Source organism: Oryctolagus cuniculus, chromosome 10, assembly GCF_051225735.1.
Source record: "Oryctolagus cuniculus isolate XC-2025 breed Fujian yellow rabbit chromosome 10, ASM5122573v1, whole genome shotgun sequence".
NCBI lineage: Eukaryota > Metazoa > Chordata > Mammalia > Lagomorpha > Leporidae > Oryctolagus > Oryctolagus cuniculus.
This window is the reverse complement of record NC_142876.1, coordinates 99185977-99211776: the sequence shown is the minus strand read 5'-3', so window position 1 is coordinate 99211776 and position 25800 is coordinate 99185977. Positions and strand designations below refer to the sequence as shown.

The window sequence follows — 25800 nt, the reverse complement described above, 5'->3', positions numbered from 1 at the left end:
ACTTCTCTTGATATCTCTCTTACCCTCTTGCCCTCTCCCCACCCCAGCCCGATGGGCATCCCCCACCCAACAGTAAACCTTTTTTTTGGCGACCTTACATTGGTGCCGTGACTCGGATCCAGGCTCCCCCAATGACTTGCTCTCCCTTCGGGGATCTCTGAGCTACCTTGGCGTCCTGGATTTCTGCCAGTCACAAAACGCACCCCCAGAACTCCTTCCACGCCATGGGATGCTCCGTGATCTCCATCCACGCACCAGCCCTTCAAATTCTGAGGTAAGACACAGAGCAGGAAATTCTCACAGCGACCTCAACTACGGGTTGTGGTTCCCTTCTGCTTTGTCTCAAAGTCCTGGTACCAGGCACCACAACTGCCTATGGCCTTGTGCCACTGTGGACTTGGTGTCCAGGCAACAGTGGGTGTGTGTGACAACTCAACCCCATTTCCCTTCTATGGGCAAAGTCCTGGGCTGCAGTGGGTGCGTGGGTGACGACCCTGCTCTCTGTTCCCATATGGTCCGCTTGGATGGCCATGATCTCAGGACACGGATATCCGCAGAGTCGACTTTACAGGTCGCCACGGGAGCTGCTGCTTCCCGCATTCCACCTGATTCTCCTCTGAGTTGTCTTCTAAGTAATATGATCCCTCTCAAATTGCCCCAGACCTCCAACGCTGACCCTGATAACCTTTATCACTTCTCTGAGAGTGATTGAGAGAATGGAAGGAGATCCCATATGTTTTCTCCTATCTTCGATCTAAATCTTCTCTGTGTACTTCCTGCTCTCCGGCCCAGGTCCTTTTGGCCTCCAAAGTTCACACTAGAGGTCAAGGCCTGAGCTGAATCCCCTTCTGTGTTGGCTGCCCCAGCTTTCACTGTCTCGGCTCACTGTACCTCCCCCTCCTGCCCAGGAATTCCAACTTTATCACAGAACCAGGCCTTGTCCAAAGTCTACACCCCCTGTCTTATCAATGATCCTCCCAGAGAAGCAAGGGCAAGTTCACCTTCACCCTCAGGCCTAGTCCTCCAACTGGTCTTTGCCCCTCCCTCCCATTCCAATTTTACCATAAGAATAGAAAAGGGAGTGGGGACTCCATCCTTCAGAGCTCCCTGTTAACTGCACAACAAATTAGGTATCCACCCTTCTGATGGCTCTTTTGCTTTTTCTATTTTCTATTTATTTATTTGACAGGTAGAGTTATAGACAGTGAGAGAGACTGAGACAAAGGTCTTCCTTCCGTTGGTTCACCCCCCCAAATGGCTGCTATGGCCAGCGCTGTGTCGACCCGAAGCCAGGAGCCAGGTGCTTCTTCCTGGTCTCCCATGCAGGTGCAGGGGCCCAAGCACTTGGGCCATCCTCCACTGCCCTCCTGGGCCACAGCAGAGAGCCAGACAGGAAGAGGGGCAACCAGGACTAGAACCCGGCGCCCATATGGGATGCTGGCACCGCAGGTGGAGGATTAACCTAGTGAGCCTTGGTGCCGGCCCCTGGCTCTTTTGTTTTATCATGAGCAAGCCAGACAGGATAATAAGGTCTTTTGATGTTTTTTTTTTGTTTTGTTTTGTTTTGTTTTGTTTTTTTTTTTGTCCCCACCATGTAACTGAATACCAAGCCAGGTCTCCCCAGTTCCTACAGACTTGATTTCCTGGTCTCATTAGCAAGCATTTCCTAGGCTGGCACTTTAAACCAGCTGGCTCACAGGGTCAGTTACTGTTTTCAGACATCTCTCCTTTTCCCTAATTGCCCCTTACTCTGTCACCTATCAGATCCTCCTTAAAAATCTCTGTCCAACCATCTACTCTGATGGATGCTCTCCCCTATTAAACCTAACATAATGGTGAACAATCTCCAGTGAACTTCTTGTCCGTGGCACATCAGCCCACAGCCCACAGTCAGTCCCCCCCAGTGGCTGACTGTTGACCAGGCATCATTGGCCTATGGTGTTCTTGGGATAAAAAGCAACTGTAACTGGACATAGGGTTTGAAGAAATTTCTCTCTTTTGAATTTAGGAAGATCACTTGCCAAACTTATTTTTCAATTTGTTTTTACAGGTTTCTGATGATATGAGAATGGGTAATCAGTACTCAATGAAACAGCAATGGGCAATCAGTACTTGTTATAGCCCCTAAGGTAGATTTTACAGTCTCTGGTTTAATGTCTTTGATTTATAGCTAGATTTTTATAAAAGGAGTAGGGTTCCATATGAATGCAATTTTGACCTTAATTGAGAGAGAGGTATAATATAATATCAGCATCTTAAGTCATTTAGGTGTATCTGCTAAATGTGAATTGGGTAAAGGCAAATGAGATAAATGTGTCTAAATATACACTTTGGTACTCTTAGCATCTTATATTCTATAGAAAAACTACTTGGGTTTGTTCCCTGTTTTGACAGGGGAAAATATTTTTAATTAAACAAATATGTTTTCATAAACTGTCTATGAAGAATAGTTGAACACTGCTTAAAAGTAACTAAGGCTGAAATTTGATGTGTTACCTTATTTTAAAAATGTTGTCTTAATTTGGAGAGTTTTAACAGGTTATTTCAAAATGTAAAACAAGGAAATCAGCAGATAAAGAAAGGGCTGTGTTTGTAAGAATTAAGTTGAGTAAGGTATGTAGAAGTCACAGAAGGTTATGAAAGAAAGAAATTTTTGGATACAAAAGCTATTAATCTATCTCTCTTTGACATAGAATTAGAATTTGATTCTCTGTTAAAGCAGTGAGGTTTTTGCAATACATATGTTAGTAAATATTTTTAAATTGTCTTAAAAATCTGTTTAAAACCTGTAGCATCTCCTTTTGATAGTTGTGTTTAACTGATGACCCTCTGTCAGTTTTCTAGCTAGTTCCAGTAAACTATTTTCTCTTCCCTAGTTCTGACTCTGTTAAAACTGTTCCAAATTATGGGATTTGATTCAATGCACTAGCTCTTAAATTTAAGGTTTTCTTTCTGATTTTTGGAATGACCAAAGAGACACAGATTTTGTGTTATGTTAAACTAATCTATTATGTTCCCTTAATGTCTCTGTTAAGTTCTAATTGTTTAAAAACAGTTTTTTATTAATAGTTATGGTTTGTTTAAATATATGCTTATTCTAAAACATTTGAGTAATCACCTTGTAACAATGATCAGATTTGGTCTGTCTCATGTCATGATGTTAAGGGATCTTATTTCAACCAGATATTTTAAGCCTTCTTGGCATCCTTGACAGGTATTAAAAAAAAATTAAAGTTCCAAAGAATTTGGACTTTGAAACTTCCAGTTGGACCCCTGGAAATATCAAAGGATATATATCTCTCCTCTTGTACAGACACCAAATAATCAGGCTATTTGGATTATATTACAGGTTCTGTCAAGATGTGAAATGGTGCTAAGTTTTAAGTTCCAATAATGTAAAATGCTACTGATACAAATATGCAAAAGTTAAAAAGTCTAATGATCTTGTGTTACCAGATGTGGTGGTTGTCTTAATGAGAAAGGTCCAGAGGCCTAAAAGGGTTAAATGTTTTGTAAAAATCCTACAGGTGCTTTCCAAGATACTGTGTGGAGTAAGCAAGTGCCTCTTGTTGGTTAATGAGTTTATGATTTTAAACGTGGCAATTTAAAGTCTTTTGTCAACCACAGTTTTGTATATCAGATTTGCGGCTCATAAAACTGAACATTGTTGGTTCTGTGTTTAGCTGTCCTCTTATGGGTTCTGATGGACTTTTTCCAGCCGTTTCTATTGTATTCAATACTTCGAGTGGCTCTGTAAACAGATGAAGCCAATAATGCATTATAGGTTCCAACTGAGAGAAAGTATGGTTAATTGAGGTTCCTAAGAGCAGAAGGTAATTTGAATCAATCGGTAGCTTACAAAAAAAAAAAAAAAAGTTAAAGATTTTAAGAAGCTACTACTGAAACGGCTTTATTCTATCTTGTATGTTATGTTATACATGTGTACATATTGTATGTCTATATGGGAAACTTTATTAAGAACTCTGTTTTAATTGGTTTATAGATAAAAATTGCTCATAAATTTAAACTGCTAAAATTAATCAAAGATATGTTTTGATTCATGTGACATGAATCTCTGTATCAGATATTTTAAATTTGTTGGTAGAAAGAAACTAAAATTGTTTGTACATGTTTGAGCTTGAGTTTGCTGGTCAAACAAGCTACACCAAGTTAGATATTTAAGAGATGTTTCCAAATACATGTATTCTTAAAGTTTATAGAAGGCGTTGGATCTCTGGTAAATGTTCTCATAAGTTGTTATTTAGTGGTTGCAATTGCTTGCTAAGTTTTCATTTATACTGCTGTTGTCTTTAAGGGATCTGGGACTGGCTCCCTCATTTCTCTATTCTAAGCCTGACTTTTCCCCTCATTTCTCTATTCTCTTTAAGATTGGAAACTGACTATACTGAAGGAGTCTCCAGGATGTACAGTTTGATTTTTGGATTTTATAAAAGGGATGGCTAACATTTTCTGTAATAATAGCATAGCCAAAATGAGAGTTTAAGTTACCATTTCACAGCTAGGTTTACTTCACCTCGGGCACAGTAAACAGGCAAAAACCTCCCTTTCAGACCAAGCAAAGGGAGAGAAAGTTTTAAGGTGAGGACATAGCTTTCCTCATGGGCATTGTCTACCCACAAAACCACTACCAGAACATGCCCGTGACTAGACTTCTAGTTTAGGCCATCGAAGTTTAGAGCTGGGACCTGAGCACCCCCTGGGCTGGCATCCTTTGGTCTGCTTTAACAAAAACCAAGAGGGAAAGAAAGCTGGGCATCAAAAGCAATGTAAAGATAGATGGCAGGCCAATTCAGGCTGCTTTGTACAGTGATCTGCCACCAAGGAGACCCAACAGGCCAGTCCACTGCAGTGGCTTTCAGTGTGGAAAGCCCTGACCAGCCAAGAGTTGGGTCACTGGAAATGACACTGCCCCGGAGTCCGAGGACTGCAGGTCAGAGCCACAGACCTCACTGGCTCTAAACTGAGAAGCCCTTCACTCTGCCCAGCTTCCAAGTAACCACCGCTGCTGAGGGGACGGCCAGGTAACACTGTACACAGTAACTGTACATTTCCTGTTGGAGATGCCAGCTCTCCTCCCAGGCCAGCTAGGGAATGGAAGTCAACAGGGTGCCTCCCTCAAGGAAGTTCACATCTCCCGTAGGATGTACCCCATGTGAAGAGATAGGTCTGGGCCTCCTAACTGGCAAGGCCTTAAAGCTCACCTGACAATTATCAGGCCCCTTTCCTCAGCTTCTATTGGCCTCTCAATTAGAAAACTTAGTCGTGCCACCTTAGGATCATGGGTTACTATTCTCACCCTGTCTTTTATACTACTCTATCTGTTTAAGTGTTTACAGGAGGTGATAATGGAATGAACAAAGCCCTCACCAACCAGGCGGTCAGTCAATTGCTGCTACAGGGATATACTCGGCTCCCCACCCAGGAGACAGCGGCTCGAGACATCGCCCCATGCCGGCAGAGAGTACCTCGTCACCCCATGTCAGCAGGAAGTAGCCCTAGAGACAGATTATCATCCCTCTACCCCTCCTGGACTCTTGCTTTATATTAAAAAAAAAAAAAAAGAGGGGAATGTTAGCAAAATGGCGCAGTCTATGTGGCGCCATCTATGCCTCGCTCGCCATCTTAGGTGCTGGCCCGCAGGCTTCGGTCCTAAGCCCCATGGTCTAACCACCACTGTCAGCTCCACCTCCACCCTCATGGGATTCACTGCTCCTACTTCCCTGCCTGCCCCCAGCAAAGGTTTAGCAGGACCTGTTCCTGAACACACTTCTCTGATCTCTACCCGCTTGCCCTCTCCCCCAAGCCTGTCGGGCTTCCTCTCCTGCCCCCAACAATAAACCTTTCCTCTAACTCTGGTGTTTGGTGTGTTTTGTGGAGGCCTTACAAATTCTATTCTGTATCTAACCACGTATTTCTTATATTTATGTCATTCATTCATTTATTTATTTATTTCAGAGGCAGAGTTTGAGACAGAGGGAGAGACAGGAAGATCTTCCATCCACTGATTCACACCCCAAATGGCTGCAGCAGCCATGCTGGGCCAATCTGAAGCCAGGAGCCAGGAGATTCTGCCGGGTCTCCCACGCAGGTGCAGGGGCCCAAGCACTCGGGCCATCTTCTGCTTTCTCAGGCCATAAGCAGGGAGTGGAATCAGAAGTGGAGCAGCCAGGACAGGTTGAGGCTTAGGCCACTATGCCACAATCCCACCCCCTCCGCATTCCTTCCTTTTTTTTTTAAGATTTATTTATTTGAAAGGCAGAGTTACAGAGAGGCAGAGTTGAGAGAAAGAGGGCTTCCATCTTGTTGTTCAGTCCCTTATTGGCTACAATGGCCAGAGCTGGGCCAATCCGAAATCAGGAGATTCTTCCAGGTCTCCCACACAGGTGCAGGTACCCAAGCACTTGGCCATAAGTAGTGAGCTGGATGGGAAGTGGAGCAGCCAGGACTTCAGCGGCGCCCACCAGGCCTGCCGGTGCCCCAGGTTGAGGCGTAGTCCACTAGGCCCCCGCAGCGACCTCCCCTCATTCCTTCTTGTGGATGTAGGTCTCTGTCTGAGCTGAGTTCTCTTTAGCCTGAGAAACTCTGATGCTTGTCCTGTGGGTCTTGCTCTGACAAAATTTTTTAGCAACAAATTCTCTCAGCTTTTGTCTGATGATCTATATACTTCTTAAATTTTTTTTATTTGAAAGAGTTAGAGGAGGAGAGACAGGGAGAGAGGGGTCTTCCATCTGCTGTTTTACTCCCTAAATCGCCCTAGTCGTCAGCATTGGGCTAGGCCAAAGTCAGGAGCCACGCCCTTCATCCGGGTCTCCCACGTGGGTGACAGGACCCAAACCCTTGGGCCATTTTCTGCAGGTTTTCCCAAGTGCATTAGCAGGGAGTGGGTTTGGAAGTGGAGCAGCCAGGCCTGGAACCCGCATCCATATGGGAAGATGGTGATTTAACCCCTTGGGCCCCAGCCCCTTCCTCTGTTTCCCGTGAAGTCAACTGTCTTTCCTGTTGCTGTTCATCTCAGTGTGACTGCTGTGCATCTTCTCCCCATCCCTTATGTTTGATTTCCCATTTTTAAAAGGAATAAAGACTTATCTGAAGTCAGCACCGACCCCAAGGCACTTTAAAAACAGGAGAACGTGGCTCTTATTCAGAGAATAATGAATCAATGGGAATAATTACCAGATGACTCAAATGTTAGACTTATCAGTCAAGAACTTAAACAGTTAGAATTATTGTGTCAATTGGCAGAGGAGGAGCCGGGGTTGTGGCCCAGCGGGTAAAGCTGCCGCCCGTGACGCTGGTGTCCCGTGTGGGTGCTGGTTCAAGTCCTGACCCTGAGATCTGCAAGGTTACAGGCAGCAGAACCCAGCCAAGCGGCTACACCCGAGCTTTGTCGTGGCGGCGGTGCGTGGTCTTGCACCTGGGGGAGTGAGGGACTGGAGACAGCTGGGCCAGGGAGCCTCCTAGGAGAGGTTTCGAAAGGAGACGGATTCAGTGGGCACAGTGGCTTCTCTCCCGTCCTTCCCCTTCTTGATGGAAACGTGGATGTGATGGTTGGAGCTGTGGGAGTCCTGTGGAGAGCGCGAGGACCCGGTCCCGCCCCGCGGGTGCGGAGCGCACAGAGGGAAGGCGATGGGGCGTCCTGGGCTTCCCCGCCGCTGGGAGCTGTCCCGCAGGAAGCAAATGGGCTTCATTTTGGCCAAGTTGCTGTCTTTTGGCTTTCTCCGCCGCGAGAGCCCGATACAACTCTGAACTGCCATGGGAGTTACAGGAGTAATTTCCTCTTCATAGTTTTCATTGTGGGAACTTTGAAACACGTCCAGACGCAGAGCAAGTGGTCATCGCCCAGATCAGCAATGAGCATCCCGCACTCCGTCTCGCCCCTCCTCCCCGGGGCCGACTTCTGCAGGTGTCGCTTCTGTGGGTGCCATGTTGTCTTCAGCCCACTTCCATCAGATGAGCCTCTTCACGCCCCACCCACCCCAGACCTCAACCCACCTTCTCCGATGCCCATGTAGCCTGCTTGGACCTCCAGGGCTGAGGCCCCCAGTGTGTGGCGTTCCATCCCCACCCCGGCTCTCTTCGGAACCACCCCTCCTTTCAGCGGGAACAGGGCTGCAGGCAGGGGCCAGCCCCTCCCTCGGCCTTGGCTGCTTTTCACCTGGGAACCGCTTGGTCTCCCTGGAGTGCGTTCCTGCAGGTCTCCATGCCCTTCCAGGCGGCACCAGGGAGGGGCTGGAGGGCAGGAAGGAGCGGCAGCACTAGGCCCTCACCCTCTGTCCTGGGACGGCGGCAGACGCGGCTCTTGCTGCGTGGTGGAGCTGTCCCTCTCCGTGTCCCCCTGCCTCAGGCCCTGCTCTCCGGCCGCCTCTGCACACTTGGGCCTGCTTTGCCCAGGAGGGTCCTGGTTCACACGCGCTGTACCCAGCGTATTTACTCAAAGCGCCCTTCTCACTCTGCAGGTCCAGGTCACTCTAAGGCCAAACCCCAGGCGAAGCTCTCTGTTGATACTCAATGCGGAAATTCAGCTGTGGGCGTGCCCAGCAGACACTTTGTCCCTGTTTGGCCGACTACAGCTCTTCCTCGTAATAAGTGCTTGCTTCCACACTAACTGGAAGTGGACTTGAGCAAACTCAACTTCTACACAACAAAGCTGATCAAAAACTTCCTTACAGCAGGGTGTGGGAGGGGGGAGGTAGTGCCCTCCGGGAGCAGAGTGCCTGTGTGCACAGGTGGTCAGCGGGATGCTGGTGGGCACTGGGGGTTTGGCAGGTGGGACTGAGAAAGACAAATAGCAAGGCTCCAGGCTGCTGCTGGCTCAGGTGAGGGGCTTGAGGGTGCAAGGTGAGAGGAGACGAGATGCCTCACCCAGGGAGACCCCTGACCCCTGCAGCCCTCCTGGCTGCTCCTCCCAGTCCTTGTGGCACAGCCACCAAGGGAGGACCCTGGGAAGGGCCACAGACCACAGACTTCTGGGATGCGGGCTCAGAGACAAACACCGGAGGGATCCGGGATGAGGGTGTAGGACAAACCAGAGACGGAGCGAGCGGGTGAGACGGAGGGAGACTCCGTAAGGCAGAGGCCCATTGGCACCGGCACCGGCACCGGCAGGCCAGCAGAGGGAATGGCAGTCTGAGGAAGGGTGCAGCGCAGTGTCGGGCTGTGGTAGGAGCGGAGGCTGCCTGCTGGAGCCACAGCTCCCAGTGCAGAGGGGCAGCCCGCCCGCCCCAGCCCTCAGCCCTCCCTTCAGGCTTCCCCACCCCCAGCCCGAGCGCTCTCCCCAACCCTGGCCCTGCCTGCTTCTCCTGGGAAGTGCCAGCAGAGCGAGTGTTCAGCCCCCAGGGAGGAGGCGGCAGGCACAGCAGCTGTCCCTAGGCTCCTGCTCTGGCTGTGTCCCCACCCCAGGAGGCGCGGCGCCCGCCCTGTCCCTGGTGTTGCTATGCTGAGGGGCCCTGCCTTGTGGGCTGCCTGCGAGCCCTGTGCTGGCCCTGAGGGCCCTGCCAGCACGAGCTATGGTAATCCTGGCCCTCCTAGCTGGCGGCGGCCAGACTCCTGGGTGCCCTGCTCTGAATGGAGATGCATAGGCATAGCCTGCAGAGAGGCAGAGCCCAGTGCCCACTGCCACTGTGGAAGAGGCTGGACTCTGGCCCACGGAGGTGCTGGAGCTTGGCCTGTGTGCTCTGGGGCCTCTCGGATGCTGGGTTGGGTAAGGGTGCCACTAGGGGTGGGGCGGGGGGTAGGCAGGTGCCCTGGGGACAGGGACTCTAGAACCCCCACCCACCCCCAGGAAATCTTGCTGTGGGCAAGGCAGGAAAGCGCAGGCTGTGCCCTCCCCCGAGGACAAGCGTGTGGTCAGCCAGTGTCTTTATTGGGAGAGGGATCCAGTCTCCTGGGCTCGGCCAGCGCCCTAGGTCATGAGGATTTCAATGTCGAGCTCCAGCCGGCTGGCTCTGACTTCATAGCGGCCCCGGATCAGGCCCCGGGTCTGGCTGGCATGCCAGCGCCAGTGAGACTGGATGACGCAGGCCGCTTGGCGCGCCTGGAGGAACCGTCTGCGGGCCTGCCACATCCGGACCTGTGCCTGCACCTTCACCACCGCCCACTCCTGGCAGGTGTAGAGTCTGAGCGCCAGGCGCCGTCTTTGCTCCAACATCTTGGCCTGCATGGACCTCCACCAGCACTGGATGATCCAGGCTCTGAGCGCCGCGTGCAGCAGCGTCCGGCGCACCACGGTGCCGCGCCACCATGACTGAATCCTCGTGGCTGCCTTCTCTAACTGATCGAAGGGGAGGAAAAAGAGAAGCTCTGTGGGCCACCCTCCTAGACCCATCCCTGCCTCTGGTGCCCTGGGGGGATGGGGGGCCCGGCCCAGGTGGCTCTGCTTCCTTGTTTCTGGCCCCGTTGATCTTATTTCCAAGCCCCCACTCACCTTGAGACACTGCTCACTATCTGTCGGGCAGTTGCCTTCCATAAGGGCCTCGCTCACGTTTTGTGTGTCCATGGTCCTGGTCTTTAGCACCCACTCACCCATCACTTGGGCCATCACTCCAGGCTGCAGCCCCGCCCTTAACTGTTAGGCACACCCAGTGGACTCCGCCCACTTCCAGTCTCCACTTTGCAGGTCTGCCAGTCCGCAGCTTGGCCACACCTCTCGCCCCTCTTGGCTTCCCGAGTCCCCATGGGGATGGTTTATTGATTGCCCTCGCCGGGGGTGCCTGCCTTAATCTCGGGCACTCAGTTGGCTTCTCAGACCCAAGGGGCATTGGAAGTCTTGCTCCGTCTACACTGCCAGCCACTGCTGGTGGCAGTGAGGAGAGAGGAGTGCGACTTTCCTACAAGTAAGTGGAGTGACCGGAAGGAGACCCACAAACTAGGGCTTTCCTGAGGGGCCCCAGCGGCGTCCTCATAGAGTCGTATGTTTCTGGGTAAAACGGTGAAAGCAAAAACAGACGGTTTCTCTGTGGTTGGCAGGGAGCTCTGCCTCTTCTCTCACTGCCTCTGTTCGCCTTTGCCCTCTTGGCTGCGAAGGCGCCTCCTGCTGGGGTGGGGCTGGATGCCCCGCACCCGGGCTCAGCCGCACAGGTGCCTGTGGTGCTCTCCAGCCATTCTGCGCTTGCAGCGTTCACCTGAGTCATGGCACGGGGCGGCGTGGGGGCAGAAGTGCTGTTGGCCCAGGGTGCCTAGCACCGCAGGTATGTGGGCTGGGACGAGTTGGGGTGGGCATAAAGGCCTAGCTGGTTGAGACACCCGCATCCCAAGCCTACACGCCTGGATTAAATGCCTGGCTCTGGCTCCTGGCTCCAGCTTCCTGCTAGTGCAAACCCTGGGAGGCAGCTGGCGGTAGCTATACTAACTGGATTCCTGCCGTCCACTTAGGAGACCAAGGTGGTGTTCCTGGCTTCCAGCTTCGCTTTGGCACAGCTCAGGTTGTGTATATTTGGGAGAGTGAGTGAGCAGTTGGGAATTCTCTGCTTCTCAAATACATCTTTTAAAGTGTGGAGCAAGGCCAGGGTGTGGCAAAGGGTTAAACAGCCACCTGCATCACCAGTATCCCGTATCAGAGGCATCCTGTATAAGCACTGGTTCAAGTCCCAGCTGTTTCACTTCCAATTCAGCTCCCTGCTAATGGCCTGGGAGAAGCCACAGAAGATGACCCAAGTGTCTGGGCCTCTGCCACCTATGTGGGTGATCTGGCTGAAATTCCTGGCTCAGCCGGGTCCATTGTGGCCACTCGAGGAATGAACCTGCAGACGGAAAATCTTTCTTTCTAACTCCATCTTTCAAATAAATCTGAAAATAAAATTCATATGAGGAAGCACTAAAATTTATGTGGCTAAAAATGCAGGGAAATACTATAGAGGTGGGACAGTTAGTATATTGTTAGCTTTGCGATATTTGCCACCTTTTTTTTTTTTTTTTTTTTTTGACAGGCAGAGTGGACAGTGAGAGAGAGAGACAGAGAGAAAGGTCTTCCTTTTGCCGTTGGTTCACCCTCCAATGGCTGCCGCGGCCAGCGCGCTGCAGCCGGCGCACCGCGCTGATCCGATGGCAGGAGCCAGGAGCCAGGTGCTTTTCCTGGTCTCCCATGGGGTGCAGGGCCCAAGCACCTGGGCCATCCTCCACTGCACTCCCTGGCCACAGCAGAGGGCTGGCCTGGAAGAGGAGCAACCGGGACAGAATCCGGCGCCCCGACCGGGACTAGAACCCGGTGTGCCGGCGCCGCTAGGCAGAGGATTAGCCTAGTGAGCCGCGGCGCCGGCCGCCACCTTTTTTTAAAAAATTATTTGAAAGGCAGAGTGACAGGGAGGGAGACGTGCATTTAGCTTCCCGTGGCTCTCTCACCATGGCTGTGGTGCTGTCCGTCTGGGAGTCCTACAGGTTCTGGTCTCGCTACCAACCAAGCAACCTCTCTGCCTCATGTTTAAAGCCCTTGGAGGGGTGTATCCTACCACTGCGTTTAGTGCTGGTCAATCTGGCTGAGCAGAGCTCTGGTTTAAGCCACTCAAAAGCCTGCATTAAACTGTCCACCCCAGTCAGACGTCCACTCCCATAGAAAGGATCCCTTTCCGGGGGCCGGGGGCATGGCCAGCGTTGCCCAGGACCTCTCTCCTGCTCCACGCCGGCCTGGTTGGGCGCTGCCATTACATCCCACCTTTGCTCCTCCTTGGCTATCCCTGGGGAGAGCTGTGCGCCCCTGTGTGGCGGCGGTTGTGTGGGTACCGCAGAGTGGCAGCAGGTGCGGGTGGGGAGCAAGGCGGTCGTCCCGTGGCTTCCTGTATCTCCCGGCCGCCGCCTGTGTCTCTATTTTCTCCCTGATCCTTCCCTGGCTTCCTGTGCACTTGATTTTTTCCCCCCCGATCATAAATATAGAAAACGTCTGTTGCTAAAATTTCAACAAGCAGAGACACATACAGTGGAAAGTTAATGTGGCATGAAAATTGTCTTCCAGTGTTATCCCTCCATACCTTGTAGCTCATATTGTTGGCTTAAATGTTTGATGAAAATAATTTATTTTCAATTAGACATCTGAAACACAGATCTATGCCTGTAAAAATTCACATATTTCAAACCCAGATTTTTCTGGATGATGGGTATTTCTTTCCCTGCATCATTGCCAGTGCCAGCTTGGGGGACACTGCAGACGATGAGCCAGGCATTCCTAGACACTGTGCATCCACGTTCCTAATGCTGCTTTGTTCCTGTGTATTGTTTTAGTAATTGCAAGCTCACATGGCATAAGATTGACAATTTTAACTATTGTAAAGTATGATAATGCCATAGCTCCTAGTACATTCATAGTGTTCTGCAACCACCACCACTATCTAATTATGGGTTCTGACTTCATCTAGTCTCCAAAAGATGCCCCGGCCGGCGCCGCGGCTCACTAGGCTAATCCTCCGCCTGCGGCGCCGGCACCCTGGGTTCTAGTCCCGGTCGGGGCGCCGGATTCTGTCCCGGCTGCCCCTCTTCCAGGCCAGCTCTCTGCTGTGGCCCGGGAGTGCAGTGGAGGATGGCCCAAGTGCTTGAGCCCTGCACACGCATGGGAGACCAGGAGAAGCATCTGGCTCCTGGCTTTGGATCAGTGCAGTACCGGCCGAAGCGGCCACTTAGGGAGTGAACCAACCAAAGGAAGACCTTTCTCTCTATCTCTCTCTCACTGTCTAATTCTGCCTGTCAAAAAAAAAAAAAAAATGCCCACGTCCGTTAACCAGTCACCACCCCAGCCCTGGTATCATCTGCTATCGGTTTCTCATTTGCTTATCCTGAACATTTCATATGAATGGAATAATACAATGTGTGGCCTGTTGTGGCTGACTTCAAGGTTTGGTCATTTTCGTTCTAGCCATTTTATTTGGAGTGACATGTTATCTGTGGTTTTGATACGCATTTCCCTGTTGCTCCCCAATCCCATACTTGTTGGTCATTTGCATATCTTCCTTTGAGAAATGACAATTAAGATTATTGACCCTTTGCAAGTCAGATTGTTCTTTATGCTTTCGAGATTTTTTTTTCATTTGTATTTTCTGGATAGTAATCCCTTCTCAGATACTTCGTAAAGGTTGTCTCTTCCCTCTTGTTGTACAGAACATCCTGTATTCACATAATTCCATCTGTCTTTTTTTTTTTTTTTTTTTGATAGGCAGAGTGGACAGTGAGAGAGAGAGACAGAGAGAAAGATCTTCCTTTTGCCGTTGGTTCACCCTCCAATGGCCGCCGCGGCCAGCGCGCTGCAGCCGGCGCACCGCGCTGATCCGATGGCAGGAGCCAGGAGCCAGGTGCTTCTCCTGGTCTCCCATGGGGTGCAGGGCCCAAGCACCTGGGCCATCCTCCACTGCACTCCCTGGCCACAGCAGAGGGCTGACCTGGAAGAGGGGCAACCGGGACAGAATCCAGCGCCCCAACCGGGACTAGAACCCGGTGTGCCGGCGCCACTAGGCGGAGGATTAGCCTAGTGAGCCGCGGCGCCGGCCCATCTGTCTTTTTTTTAAAAGACTTATTTATTTTAAATTATTACTAGAATCCTGTTACTTTTTTAAAGGTTTATTTATTTGAAAGTCAGAGTTGCACAGAGAAAGGAAAGGCAGAGAGAGAGAGAGAGAGAGAGGTCTTCCAACCATTGGTTCCCTCCCCAGTTGGCTACAATGGCCAGAGCTGCACCAATCCAAAGCTAGGAGCTTCTTTCAAGTCTTCTACGCAGGTGCAGGGCCATCTCCTACTGCTTTCCCAGGCCACAGCAAGGAGCTGGGTGGGAAGTGGAGCAGCTGGGTCTCGAACCGGCGTACCCATATGGGATGCTGGTGCTCCAGGCCAGGGCTTTAACCTGCTGGACCACAGCACCGGCCCCAAGACTTATTTATTTGAAAGGCGGAGTTAGAGAGAGAGCTTCCATCCACTGGTTCACTCCTCAAATGGCTGCAATGGCCAAGGCTGGGCCAGGAGCTTCATCTGGGTCTCCCATACAGGTGCAGGGACCCAAGAACTTGGGCCATCCTCCACTGTTTTCCCAGGCCATCAGCAGGGAGATGGATTGTAAGTGGAGCAGACAGGACTAGAACCTGCACCCATATGGGATGCTGGTGTCACAGGAGGTGGCTTTACCTGTTATGCCACAACACCAGTCTTGTATTTTTGTTCTTGGCTTGTGCTTTTGGAATTGTATCCAAAGAAGTCTTCGCACTTGAAGTGTCTTCACTATTTTTTTTTTTTTATTTTTTAGGTTGGTTTCTTTATTTGAAAGTCAGAGTTACACAGAGAGAGAAAGAGAGAGGCAGACAGAGAGAGAGGTCTTCGATCTTCTGGTTCACTCCCCAGATGGCCACAACAGCCAGAGCTGCGCCTATCCGAAGCCAGGAGCCAGGCCCTTCTTCTGGGTCTCCCATGCGGGTGTAGGGGCCCAAGGACTTGGGCCATCTTCCACTGCTTTCCCAGGCCATAGCAGAGAGTTTGATGGGAAGCGGAGCAGCCAGGACTTGAACTGGCACCAATATGGGATGCTGGCATTGCACGCAGCAGCTTTACCCACTCACCAAACGCCGGCCCCAAATTGTCTCCTTTTTTTTTTTTAAAGTTTCCTAGTTTCAGGTTTTATATTTAGGTCTTTGAGCCATTTGGGGTTGGTGTTTAGGGTGAGAGCTAATTGTCTAATCATTTACAGGTGGATACCCTATTGTCGCGGCAGGATTGAGTGAAAGGCTGTCCTTTCTCGAATGTATATTCTTGGCCTCTTTGCTGCAGATCTCTTGGCTGTGGATGTGTGGATTGACTTCTGTGTTCTCTTTTCTATTCAGTTGGTTTACAAGTCAGTTTTTAAGCCAGGTACCATGCTATTTCAAACTTTGTCGCACGTTTTGAGGTGAGGTATCGTGATGCCTCCAGGTTTGTTCTTTCTACTCAAGATTTCTCTGGCTATCCTGGATATTTTGTCTTTGTATAAGAATTGTAGGACTTATTTTTTCAGCTTCTATGAAAGATGTCACTGTTATTTTCACTGGAATTGCACTGGATCTGTGTGGGGAGCAACTCAGACTAGACTAAGTTACTGGAATTAAGACTTATTCTATGCATCTGCTCTCCCACAATATGGCGCTGGGAGAGAAGTAAAACAGCTTCTACACAGCTGCCTCCAGTTCAACCAATAAACTGTAGGACCTGCTCCTGATTGGAGGAGAGCAGCGTACTTGGCGTGTGGGTAGCAGAGTTGGGATTGGTGGAAGAGGACTATAAAGGAGGAGAGAGACAACATGCACCAGGAACATCTATCTGAAGGAACACCTGTGCAGCCCCCGAGAGAGCCGGCCGGCGGTGTGCCACTCCCCCGCGGAAGTGGGGAAAGTGGTAGGGGGAACTGCCCTTCCACGGAGGTGGAAGGGTCAGTAGCCAACCCGGGAAGAACCAGCAGCAAACCCGGGGAGGGCCGAGCAGACAAAAGAACAGCGCAGGGTCCTGTGTCGTTCCTCCACAAAGAGGGGGAGCGACAGATCTGTAAATCACTTTGGGTAGCCTGGACACTTCAACAACATTGACTCTCTCAGTCCCATGAAGGAGGGCTGCCTTTCCGGTTCCGTTTTTTGCATGTCTGCGTGAATTCCTTCTTCAGCGCTTCCTCTCCGGTGCACTGCGCTCACTTCCTTGGTCACTTTTTTTTTTTTTTTTCGCTAGGCAGAGTTAGACAGAAAGGTCTTCCTTCCATTGGTTCACTCCCCTAATGGCCGCTACGGCTGGCACTGCGCTGATCTGAAGCCAGGAGCTTCCTCATGGTCTCCCATGTGGGTGCAGGGCCCAGGTACTTGGGACATCCTCCACTGCCCTCCCAGGCCACAGCAGAGAGCTGGACTGGAAGAGGAGCAACCGGGACTAGAACCTGGGGTGTCAGCACTGCAGGCGGAGGATTAACCAAGTGAGCCTCAGCGCCAGCCCCTTGGTTACGTATTTTTCGTAGGTCTTTTTTGATAGATGTTGTGAACATGATTATTTTCTGGACTTCTTTCTCAGCATATGTCACTGGGGTATAAAAATGCTACTGATTTTTGCATGTTGATTCTTGTATCTTGGATCTTTACTGAAATCATTTATCAGTTCTAACAGCTTTTGCTGGAGTCTTTTGGTTTCTTTCTATATCAACTCACATCATCTGTGAGCAGGAAAAATCTGGCTTCTTCGTTCCTTATTGGTTGCCCTTTTTTCTCTTGTTTTGGCTGAAGCTCCTAATACTGTGTTGAACAAGAGTGGCAGAAGGGGGCATTCGTTGCTGTTCCTGGCTATAAAGGGAAGGACTCCAGCTTCCCCCACGCAGTGTGATGTTGGTTTTCAGATGTGGCCTTTGTGTTGAAGTATATTCCATCCATACCAAATTGATGGAGACTTTTTGTCTTCTTGCAAAGAAAAAAATCTTCTTGATTTTACGGAATGTTTTTCTGTGTAGATTAAGATGATCGTGTGGCTTAAGTCTTTCAATACATCACTGCCCTGTATCACTGCCCTGTTTACTGATTTACGTATGAGGAGTCGTCCTTGTATCCCTGAGGTAGTACAAGTTCCTCATCTTATACAATGGTTGGGTTTGGTTTACTAGCAAGTTTGTTGAGGTTTTTGCTGCATTTTAATCAGGGATATTGGTGTGCAGTTTTCTCTTTCTGGTTTTGGTGTCAGGGTGGTGATGGCTTCGTAAAAAAATTTAGCAGAGTGACCTTCTCAACTTTTTGGGCTAACATGAGAAAAATGCTATTGGTTGTTCTTACGTTTTGTAGGATTCAACAGTGAAGCCGTCACATCCTGAGATTCTTTGTTGGGATGGTTTTCACTACTGATTCAATTCTGTGCTTTATTATTGGCCTGTTGAGATTCTCTATATCTTCATGGTTCAGTTTTGTTAATGCTTCAGTTTAGTTGTTATATGCATCTAGAAATTTCTTCTGGGTTTTCCAGTTCATTGATAAATAGTGGTTAATAACACTGCCTAATGATTTTTTTATATTTCTGTGATATCAGTTTTCACCTCTGATTTTATTGTCTTTTTTTTTTTTCTGGTTAGCCTAACTGAATGTTCATTGATTTTATTTATCTTTTCTAAAGTTCCAATTACTTGTTTTGATCTTTTGCCCTTTTTAAGTTTTCATTTCACTGATTTCTGTTCTGATCTTTATTTCTTTTTTTTATTTATTTTTATTTTTTATTTTTATTTTTATTTATTTATTTTTTTGACAGGCAGAGTGGACAGTGAGAGAGAGAGACAGAGAGAAAGGTCTTCCTTTGCCGTTGGTTCTCCCTCCAATGGCCGCCGCGGCCGGCGCACCGCGCTGATCCGATGGCAGGAGCCAGGAGCCAGGTGCTTTTCCTGGTCTCCCATGGGGTGCAGGGCCCAAGCACCTGGGCCATCCTCCACTGCACTCCCTGGCCACAGCAGAGGGCTGGCCTGGAAGAGGGGCAACCGGGACAGAATCCGGCGCCCCGACCGGGACTAGAACCCGGTGTGCCGGCGCCGCTAGGCGGAGGATTAGCCTAGTGAGCCGCGGCGCCGGCCTTGATCTTTATTTCTTTACACTAACTTTGTGTTTGGTTCTTGGTTTTTCAATTTCTTGAGTTGCATTTTCAGTTTGTTTGGAATATTTCTTTTTTTAATACATTGTTGCTATAAATTTACTGCTATAAACTCCCCTCTTAGTTTTGCTTTTGCTGTATTCGATAGGTTTTGGTATGTTGTGTTTCCATTTTTATTTGTTTCAAGTAATTATTTTTTATTTATTTATTTTTTTGACAGGCAAAGTGGATAGTGAGAGAGAGATAGGGAGAAAGGTCTTCCTTTTTGCCGTTGGTTCACCCTCCAATGGCCACTGCGGCCGGCACGCTGCAGCCAGCGCACTGCACTGATCCAAAGCCAGGATCCAGGTGTCTCTCCTGGTCTCCCATGCGGGTGCAGGGCCCAAGCACTTGGGCCATCCTCCACTGCACTCCTGGGCCACAGCAGAGAGCTGGCCTGGAAGAGGGGCAACCGGGACAGAATCCGGTGCCCCGACCGGGACTAGAACCCGGTGTTCCGGCGCCGCAAGGCGGAGGATTAGCCTATTGAGCTGCAGCGCCGGCCTGTTTCAAGTAATTTTATTTATTTTTTTTAATTAAATTTTATTTTTTTGACAGTGAGAGAGAGAGAAAGGTCTTCCTTTGCCGTTGGTTCACCCTCCAATGGCCGGCGCGGCTGGTGCGCTGCGGATGGCGCACCACGCTGATCTGATGGCAGGAGCCAGGTGCTTTTCCTGGTCTCCCATGGGGTGCAGGGCCCAAGTACTTGGGCCATCCTCCACTGCACTCCCGGGCCACAGCAGAGAGCTGGCCTGGAAGAGGAGCAACCGGGACAGAATCCGGTGCCCCGACTGGGACTAGAACCCGGTATGCCGGCGCTGCAAGGTGGAGGATTAGCCTAGTGAGCCACGGTGCCAGCCCTGTTTCAAGTAATTTTAAAAATTCTCTTGATTTGCTCATATTGGTAATTCAAGAGCACGCTGTGTAGTTTGCATGTATTTGTATATACTTCAAAGCTTCTCTTGTTGATTTCTAATTTTATTTTGCTGTGGTCACAAATGATGCATTATGTGATTTCATTTTTTTTCTAATTTATTGAGACTTTTTGTGGTCTAGCACATGATTAGTACTGGGGAATATTCCACGTGCTGGTGAGAAGGATGTCAGTCCTGCAACTGTTGAAAGAAATGTTCTGGAAGTGTCCTCTTGGTCCATTCAGTCTAACGCATATCTGATGCTCTTGATTTTTTGTCTGAATGTTCTGTTCATTGATGAGATGCTGTGTCCATTGATGAAATTCCCTGTTATTGTATTGGAGTCCACCTCTTTCTTCACACATAATGTTTACTGGGTGCTCCAGCACTGAGTGCATGTCTACTTATAATTGTTAATTCCTCTTACTGATTGACCACTTAACCATTATATAATGACCTCTTTTCACAGTTTCTGACTTAAAGTCTATTTTATGTAGTGTTAAGTACAGCTTCTTCTCATGTCTAGTTTCCATTTGCATGGTCTGTCTTTGTCCATCCTTCACTCTCAGCCTATCTGCTACTCTGCCAGTGGAGCAATTTCTTCTAACTAGCAAATCATTGCTTATTTTTTTTTTTTTAAAGATTTTACTTATTTGAAAAAGTTAGAGAGATAGAGACAGAGAGAGCTATGTCTCCCATCCACTGGTTCACTCCCCAAATGGCAGCAATGGCCGGAGCTAAGCCGATCTGAAGCTAGGAACCAAGAGCTTCTTCCAGGTCTCCAACATGGGTGCAGGGGCCCAAGGACTCAGGCCATTCTCTGCTGCTTTCCCAGGCTCATTAGCAGGGAGCTTGATTGGAAGTGGAGTAGCTGGGACTTGAACCGGCATTTATATTGGATACCAGTGCTGCAGGCTGGGGTTTTAACCCACTGCACCACATTGCTGGCCCCCATTGCATCTTTTTTTAAAAAAAGATTCAGGGCTGGCCCTGCGGCACAGGTAAAGCCATGTCCTGCAGTGCCAGCATCCCATATGGGCGCCGGTTTGAGTCCCAGCTGTTCCACTTGCAATCCAGCTCTCTGCTATGGCCTGGGAAAGCAGTAGAGGATGGCCCGAGTCCTTGGGCCCCTGCACTCATGTGAGAGACCTGGAAGAAGCTCCTGGTTCCTGGCTTTGGATCGGTGCCTCTCCGGCCATTGCTGCCATTTGGGGAGTGAACCAGCAATGGAAGACCTCTCTCTTTGTCTCTTTGTAACTCATATATTTTTTAGATTTATTTTATATATTTAAATCATTCAGCTAGTCAAAATGTTTTGAGAAACTTAGTCTGTTTGCATTCATGGAGAGTGCAGGGGGGGTTCCCCCGTTTAGTGCTCCTTGCTTCCCTCTTGCTGTGCTAGGATTCTCTCTATCTGACTACAACAATGCCCTGCAGAAGACTTGTGGTCATGTTCATTAGGGCCCTTGGAGCTTCCTGGCCTGGATGTCTGTATCTTCTATTCACAAGATTGGAAAAATTTTCAGCTATTCTTTCATTGAATAGTTTTTCTGTCTTCTCCCTTTTCTTCTCTTTTGGAGAATATTTGTTGTACTAATGATGTTCAGTAAAGTTTTTAGGTTTTCCTCATCTTAATTTTTTCTGCCCAAGTTATTTCAAGAGACCTACTTTGAAACTCATGGCTTCTTTCTTCTGATCGATCTAGAATGTTGTTGAGGTGCTCAACAATTTAATTGCATTTATTTCGTTCTTTCATTCTGGCTTTTCTGTTTAGCTCTTTTTTGTGATCTTTCTTGACTGAATTTCTTATTCACATCATTAATTTTCCCAATTTTCTTGAATGAATTGTATTCTGATATCTCACTGAGTTTCTTTAAAATCAGAAGTTTGAGTTCTTAGGCAACTCACGGACGCCTTTTGCGAGGGTCAGTTGTTGATTGCTCTGGAGGCGTGTTACTACCTTGCTTTGTCGTGTTCTCGTCGTGTGTTGATACTTGCACATCTGCTGGATCAGTTACCTCTGCCAATATTATAGGGCATCTTTCTTTTTTAAATATTTACTTATTTATTTGAAAGGAAGAGTTACAGAGAGGCAGAGGCAGAGAGAAGAGAGAAAGATTTTTCCATCCACTGGTTCACTTCCCAAATGGTCACAACTGCCAAAGCTGTGCCTATCCAAAGCTAGGAGCTTCTTCCGGTCTCCCATGAGAGTGTGGGAGCCCAAGCACTTGAGCCATCTTCCTCTGCTTTCCCAGGCCATAGCAGAGCGCTGGACCGGAAGAGGAGAAGCTGGGTCTCGAATGGGGATACTGGCACTACAGGCAGTGGTTTGCCTGCTACACCACAGCACCGGCCCAGGGTGTGTTTCATAGGAAACTATTGCCTTCTGGAGATGCGTGCTAGGCTGTCAGCTGGATGGACCAGCTGGCTGTGGTTCCACCTGTGTGCAGTGGTACAGTTTCTGTGTGGCTCTTCCACTGAGTATCATGAAGCTTGCAGGTGCACCCGTGGCCTAGGCTTCAGAGGTTTGTGGGATTGCACTGCCAGCCGGGATGCAGACCTTCCAACTGAGGTGGGTTTGGTGACACTCTGTGCACAGTGCACCTGGCTGCAGGAGCAGGGCTCTCATCAGTTCCTACAGGTCATATTTGGGCAGGGCCACTCGGGCAGGCCTAGGCAGGCCTGTGCAGGCTACAGCTGAACACGGGAGCAGAGGTGAGGTGCCTGTCAGTCTCTGAGGGCTGTGTGGGAGTAGGGCCCCTCTGGTGGGCTCATGTGTACCCTGGGTAGTGGGGGCAGAGCAGTGTCAGGGTCACAGGGGGGCCAGGCCATACCAGGAGGCCCAGGCAGAGTGTCTTTCATTACGTGAGACCCTCAGGGTCTCAAAGGGCTGACCGGCTCAGGAAACCCTGCACAGCTCTTTGCAGTGCCAAGACTGGGCAGGCCAGTCCTCCCTTCCACTCCCCGGGACCTCCATTGGTGAAGTGGGAGGGTTTGGCTGCCCAGGTGTTCCTCAGGGTGTTGGTGGGCCGAGCCTGGGGTGGGGTGGGGTGGCGTGGGGGGCTGCCTAGCCACTTTCTAGGGCCATGTCTGTCCTACCTATCTGCTTCCCAGCTGCCTCTGCGGGCTGAGCCGCTTAGGTCAGGCTGCCTGGCCGGTCTCCAAGGGCTCCTGGGGGCCAAACGCACTCATATGGGCTCCCCAACTTCTTCCTGCAGACACGGAAGGGTGGGCAGGGTGCGCAGGGCCACCGGTTGGTTGACGGCTCTGGGTCAGCTGCGCAGCCGGGAGGCGGCTGCCTGGCGGCATCACAGGTCCCTTGCTGGGTGGGAGGCCACGGCGGCTCTGTGCCACAGGGGCTTGTGGAGGGGAGGGCGGGCGGCCGCACTGGGCACTCTTCCTCGGCGGCGCCCCGCTCGGGGCTCGGGGCTCGGGGCTCGGGCCGTGCTTGCGCAGGCTCCTCCAACAGCCGGTACTGGAGGCGTCTGTGCGCGGGTGCGGACTGCCGGAGTCGTCCGCTTGCCCCCTTCACCGAGCGAGGCCTCTCCTGACTGCAGACAGCGCAGGAGCTGCAGCTCGCTTCCCCGCAGGGTGGGGGCGCTCGCTCTGCTGCTCGGCTTCACACGCTCCAGAGCCCAGCTGCTGCTGCCTTCGACCGGGTCCTTGTTTGTGCGGGGGAACGTGCCGGAACCTCTGGGCTGCCGCCCTGCCCCAGGTAGACCTGTTGGTGCCTTCGCACAATTTCCATTGCTTCCTGGGTGCTCTCTGCAGGATAACAGGGCGCTCTCAAACACGGGTCTTTGTACGTGCTTCCTCTTAACGTTTTGAGTATCTTCGAAGTGATCAACTTAGTCCTCCTGTAGCCAGCGCACGTGTACGCTTCCTCATAAATACTTGGTTTTTGCTTATTTCTTCCTGTGTGTAGGTCCTATTTTCCTGTTTCTTCACATGCTCCATATTTTTTGCTGAAAACTGTTTTGAATATTGCTATGATACGGATCTGGAAACCGGATTATTCTGCTTCCCCAGAGTGGGAGGGCTGCCTGCCGGAGCTGTTGCCGTTTGTGGAGTAAAGTGTGTGTCCTTGGTTGTGTGTGGCTTCTGAAGCCCTTGTTCTGTTGGCCTGGCGTCGGCTGTCACTGAGCACAGGTGTTCACGCCCGGCCCCGCTTGCGGTGTTGCCAGGAGGGCCCGGCGTGCAGGCGAGCTCGCCCCTTCTCTCTGACTCTGCCTGGGAACAGCAGTGCACAGCCACACGGCTGATGACCGCATGAGCCTTTGCTTTTTTTTTTTTTTATGACGATGATAATTTTTCCAACTTAATCGCTTATTGTTTTTGAGGTCACATGTTCTAAGTTGACATTATAGTCAGATGTTTAATGCTGCACCAAATCAAGAGTTCAACAAATAAAAAGAAGACCATAGTTGAGCAGGAAGGGAGGCAAGGGCCATAAACAATGATGACGTGAGAAGATGTTCAGTTTCACTCAAATTCAGTTAATTTTAAAATAGTCACCAATGGGGCCGGCTCTGCTGTGCAGAAGGTTAACGCCCTGGCCTGAAGCACTGGCATCCCATATGGGCACTGGTTCAAGACCCAGCTGCTCCACTTCCAATCCAGCTCTCTGCTATGGCCTGGGAAAGCAGTGGAAGATGGCCCAAGTCCTTAGGTCCCTGCACCCATATGGGAGACCCAGAAGAGGCTCCTGGCTTTGGATTGGTGCAGCTGCAGCTGTTGCAGCCATCTGGGGAGTGAACCAGCGGATGGAAGACCTTTCTATCTCTACCTCTCTCTGTAACTCTGTCTTTCAAATAAATAAAATAAATCTTAAAAAAAAAATAATCACCATTGGGCCGGCATCCCATGTGGGCCCCGGTTCTAGTCCCAGCTGCTTCTTTTCCAATCCAGCTCTCTACTATGGCCTGGGAAATAGTCGAAGATGGCCCAAGTGCTTAAGCCCCTGCACCCATGTGGGAGACCCGAAAGTGGCTCCTGGCTCCTGGCCTCAGATCGGCCCAGCTCTGGCCATTGCAGTTATTTGGGGAGTGAACTAGCAGATGGAAGATCTCTCTCCCTCTGTAATTCTGCCTTTTAAGCAAATAAAGTATTTTTAAAAATATTTATTTATTTGAGAGGTAGAGTTACAGAAGTGAGAGGGAGAAACGGAGAGAAAGGTCTTCTATCAGTTGGTTCACTCCCCAAATGGCTGCAACAGCCGGAGCTGCGCCGATCCAAAGCCAGGAGTCGGGAGCATCTTCCTGGTCTCAAACATGGGTGCAGGGGCCCAAGGACTTGGGCCATCTTCTACTGCTTTCCCAGGCCACAGCAGAGAGCTGGATCGGAAGAGGAGCACCCGGGACTAGAACTGGCGCCCATATAGGATGCCGGTGCTGCAGGTGGAGGATTAACTTACTGCACCATGGTGCCAGCCCTGTAAATAAATAAATCTTTTTTTTAAAAAAAAGGCTAAATTGGCCGGTGCCGCGGCTCACTAGGCTAATCCTCCGCCTAGCGGCGCCAGCACACCGGGTTCTAGTCCCGGTCGGGGCGCCGGATTCTGTCCCGGTTGCCCCTCTTCCAGGCCAGCCCTCTGCTGTGGCCAGGGAGTGCAGTGGAGGATGGCCCAGGTGCTTGGGCCCTGCACCCCATGGGAGACCATGGCTCCTGGCTCCTGCCATCGGATCAGCGCGGTTTACCAGCCGCGGCGGCCATTGGAGGGTGAACCAACGGCAAAGGAAGACCTTTCTCTCTGTCTCTCTCTCACACTGTCCACTCTGCCTGTCAAAAAAAAAAAAAAAAAAAAAAAAAAAAAAAAAAAGGCTAAATAAAAAAGCAAAAGCAAAAAGAAAATAAGAAATGCCTGTGTGTCAGTTTTACTGCAAATATAGTGTTTTGTCAAACTTTTTTAAATCCTTGTCAAACAAATTGTTAGAAACGATACACTACTGCAGTTTTAATGGTGACCTTTTTTTTTTTTTTTTTTGACAGGTAGAGTTATAGACGGTGAGAGAAAGGTCTTCCTTCCGTTGGCTAACCCCCCAAGTGGCCACTACGGCTGGCACTGCGCCGATCCGAAGCCAGGAGCCAGGAGCTTCTTCCTGGTCTCCCATGTGGGTGCAGGGGCCCAAGCATTGGGCCATCCTCCTCTGCCCTCCTGGGCCACAGCAGAGAGCTGGCCTGGAAGAGGAGCAACCGGGACTAGAACCGGGGCCCGCATGGGATGCCAGCACTGCAGGCAGATGCCCAACCTACTACACCCCAGCACCAGCCCCTAGCCCTCGCTTTCTGCATGTGC

At 50.1% G+C, this 25800-nt stretch overlaps 1 protein-coding gene, 1 long non-coding RNA gene and 1 other non-coding gene across 5 annotated transcripts in view; 2 read left to right on the top strand and 1 right to left on the bottom strand.

Annotated features, from left to right (window-relative positions):
- Positions 1-134: 134 nt before the first annotated feature.
- Positions 135-9056, top strand: LOC103349233 (uncharacterized). Of its 3 annotated transcripts, none has more exons than XR_016214325.1 (4): positions 135-274; positions 2051-2129; positions 5349-6560; positions 7807-9056. It is a non-coding gene; the product is annotated as an uncharacterized LOC103349233 (long non-coding RNA). The 3 variants fall into 3 exon arrangements; XR_016214324.1 differs by adding an exon at positions 4389-5042 and having other exon boundaries at positions 5349-9056; XR_016214323.1 differs by having other exon boundaries at positions 5349-9056.
- An 836-nt stretch (positions 9057-9892) lies between these two features.
- Positions 9893-10558, bottom strand: IQCF6 (IQ motif containing F6). The gene is made up of 2 exons (XM_002713367.4): positions 10445-10558; positions 9893-10291 (listed from the first exon to the last, which is right to left on the bottom strand). The coding sequence occupies exons 1-2, from the start codon at positions 10556-10558 to the stop codon at positions 9923-9925; spliced, it is 483 nt and encodes a 160-aa protein (XP_002713413.3). The 3' UTR covers positions 9893-9922.
- Positions 10559-10722: 164 nt separating this feature from the next.
- The window catches only part of LOC100342707 (uncharacterized), a 37279-nt gene continuing 22201 nt past the window's right edge, over positions 10723-25800 (top strand). The window contains exon 1 of the transcript XR_016214321.1: positions 10723-10853. This is a non-coding gene — a transcript (uncharacterized LOC100342707). The remainder of the gene's footprint in view (positions 10854-25800) is intronic.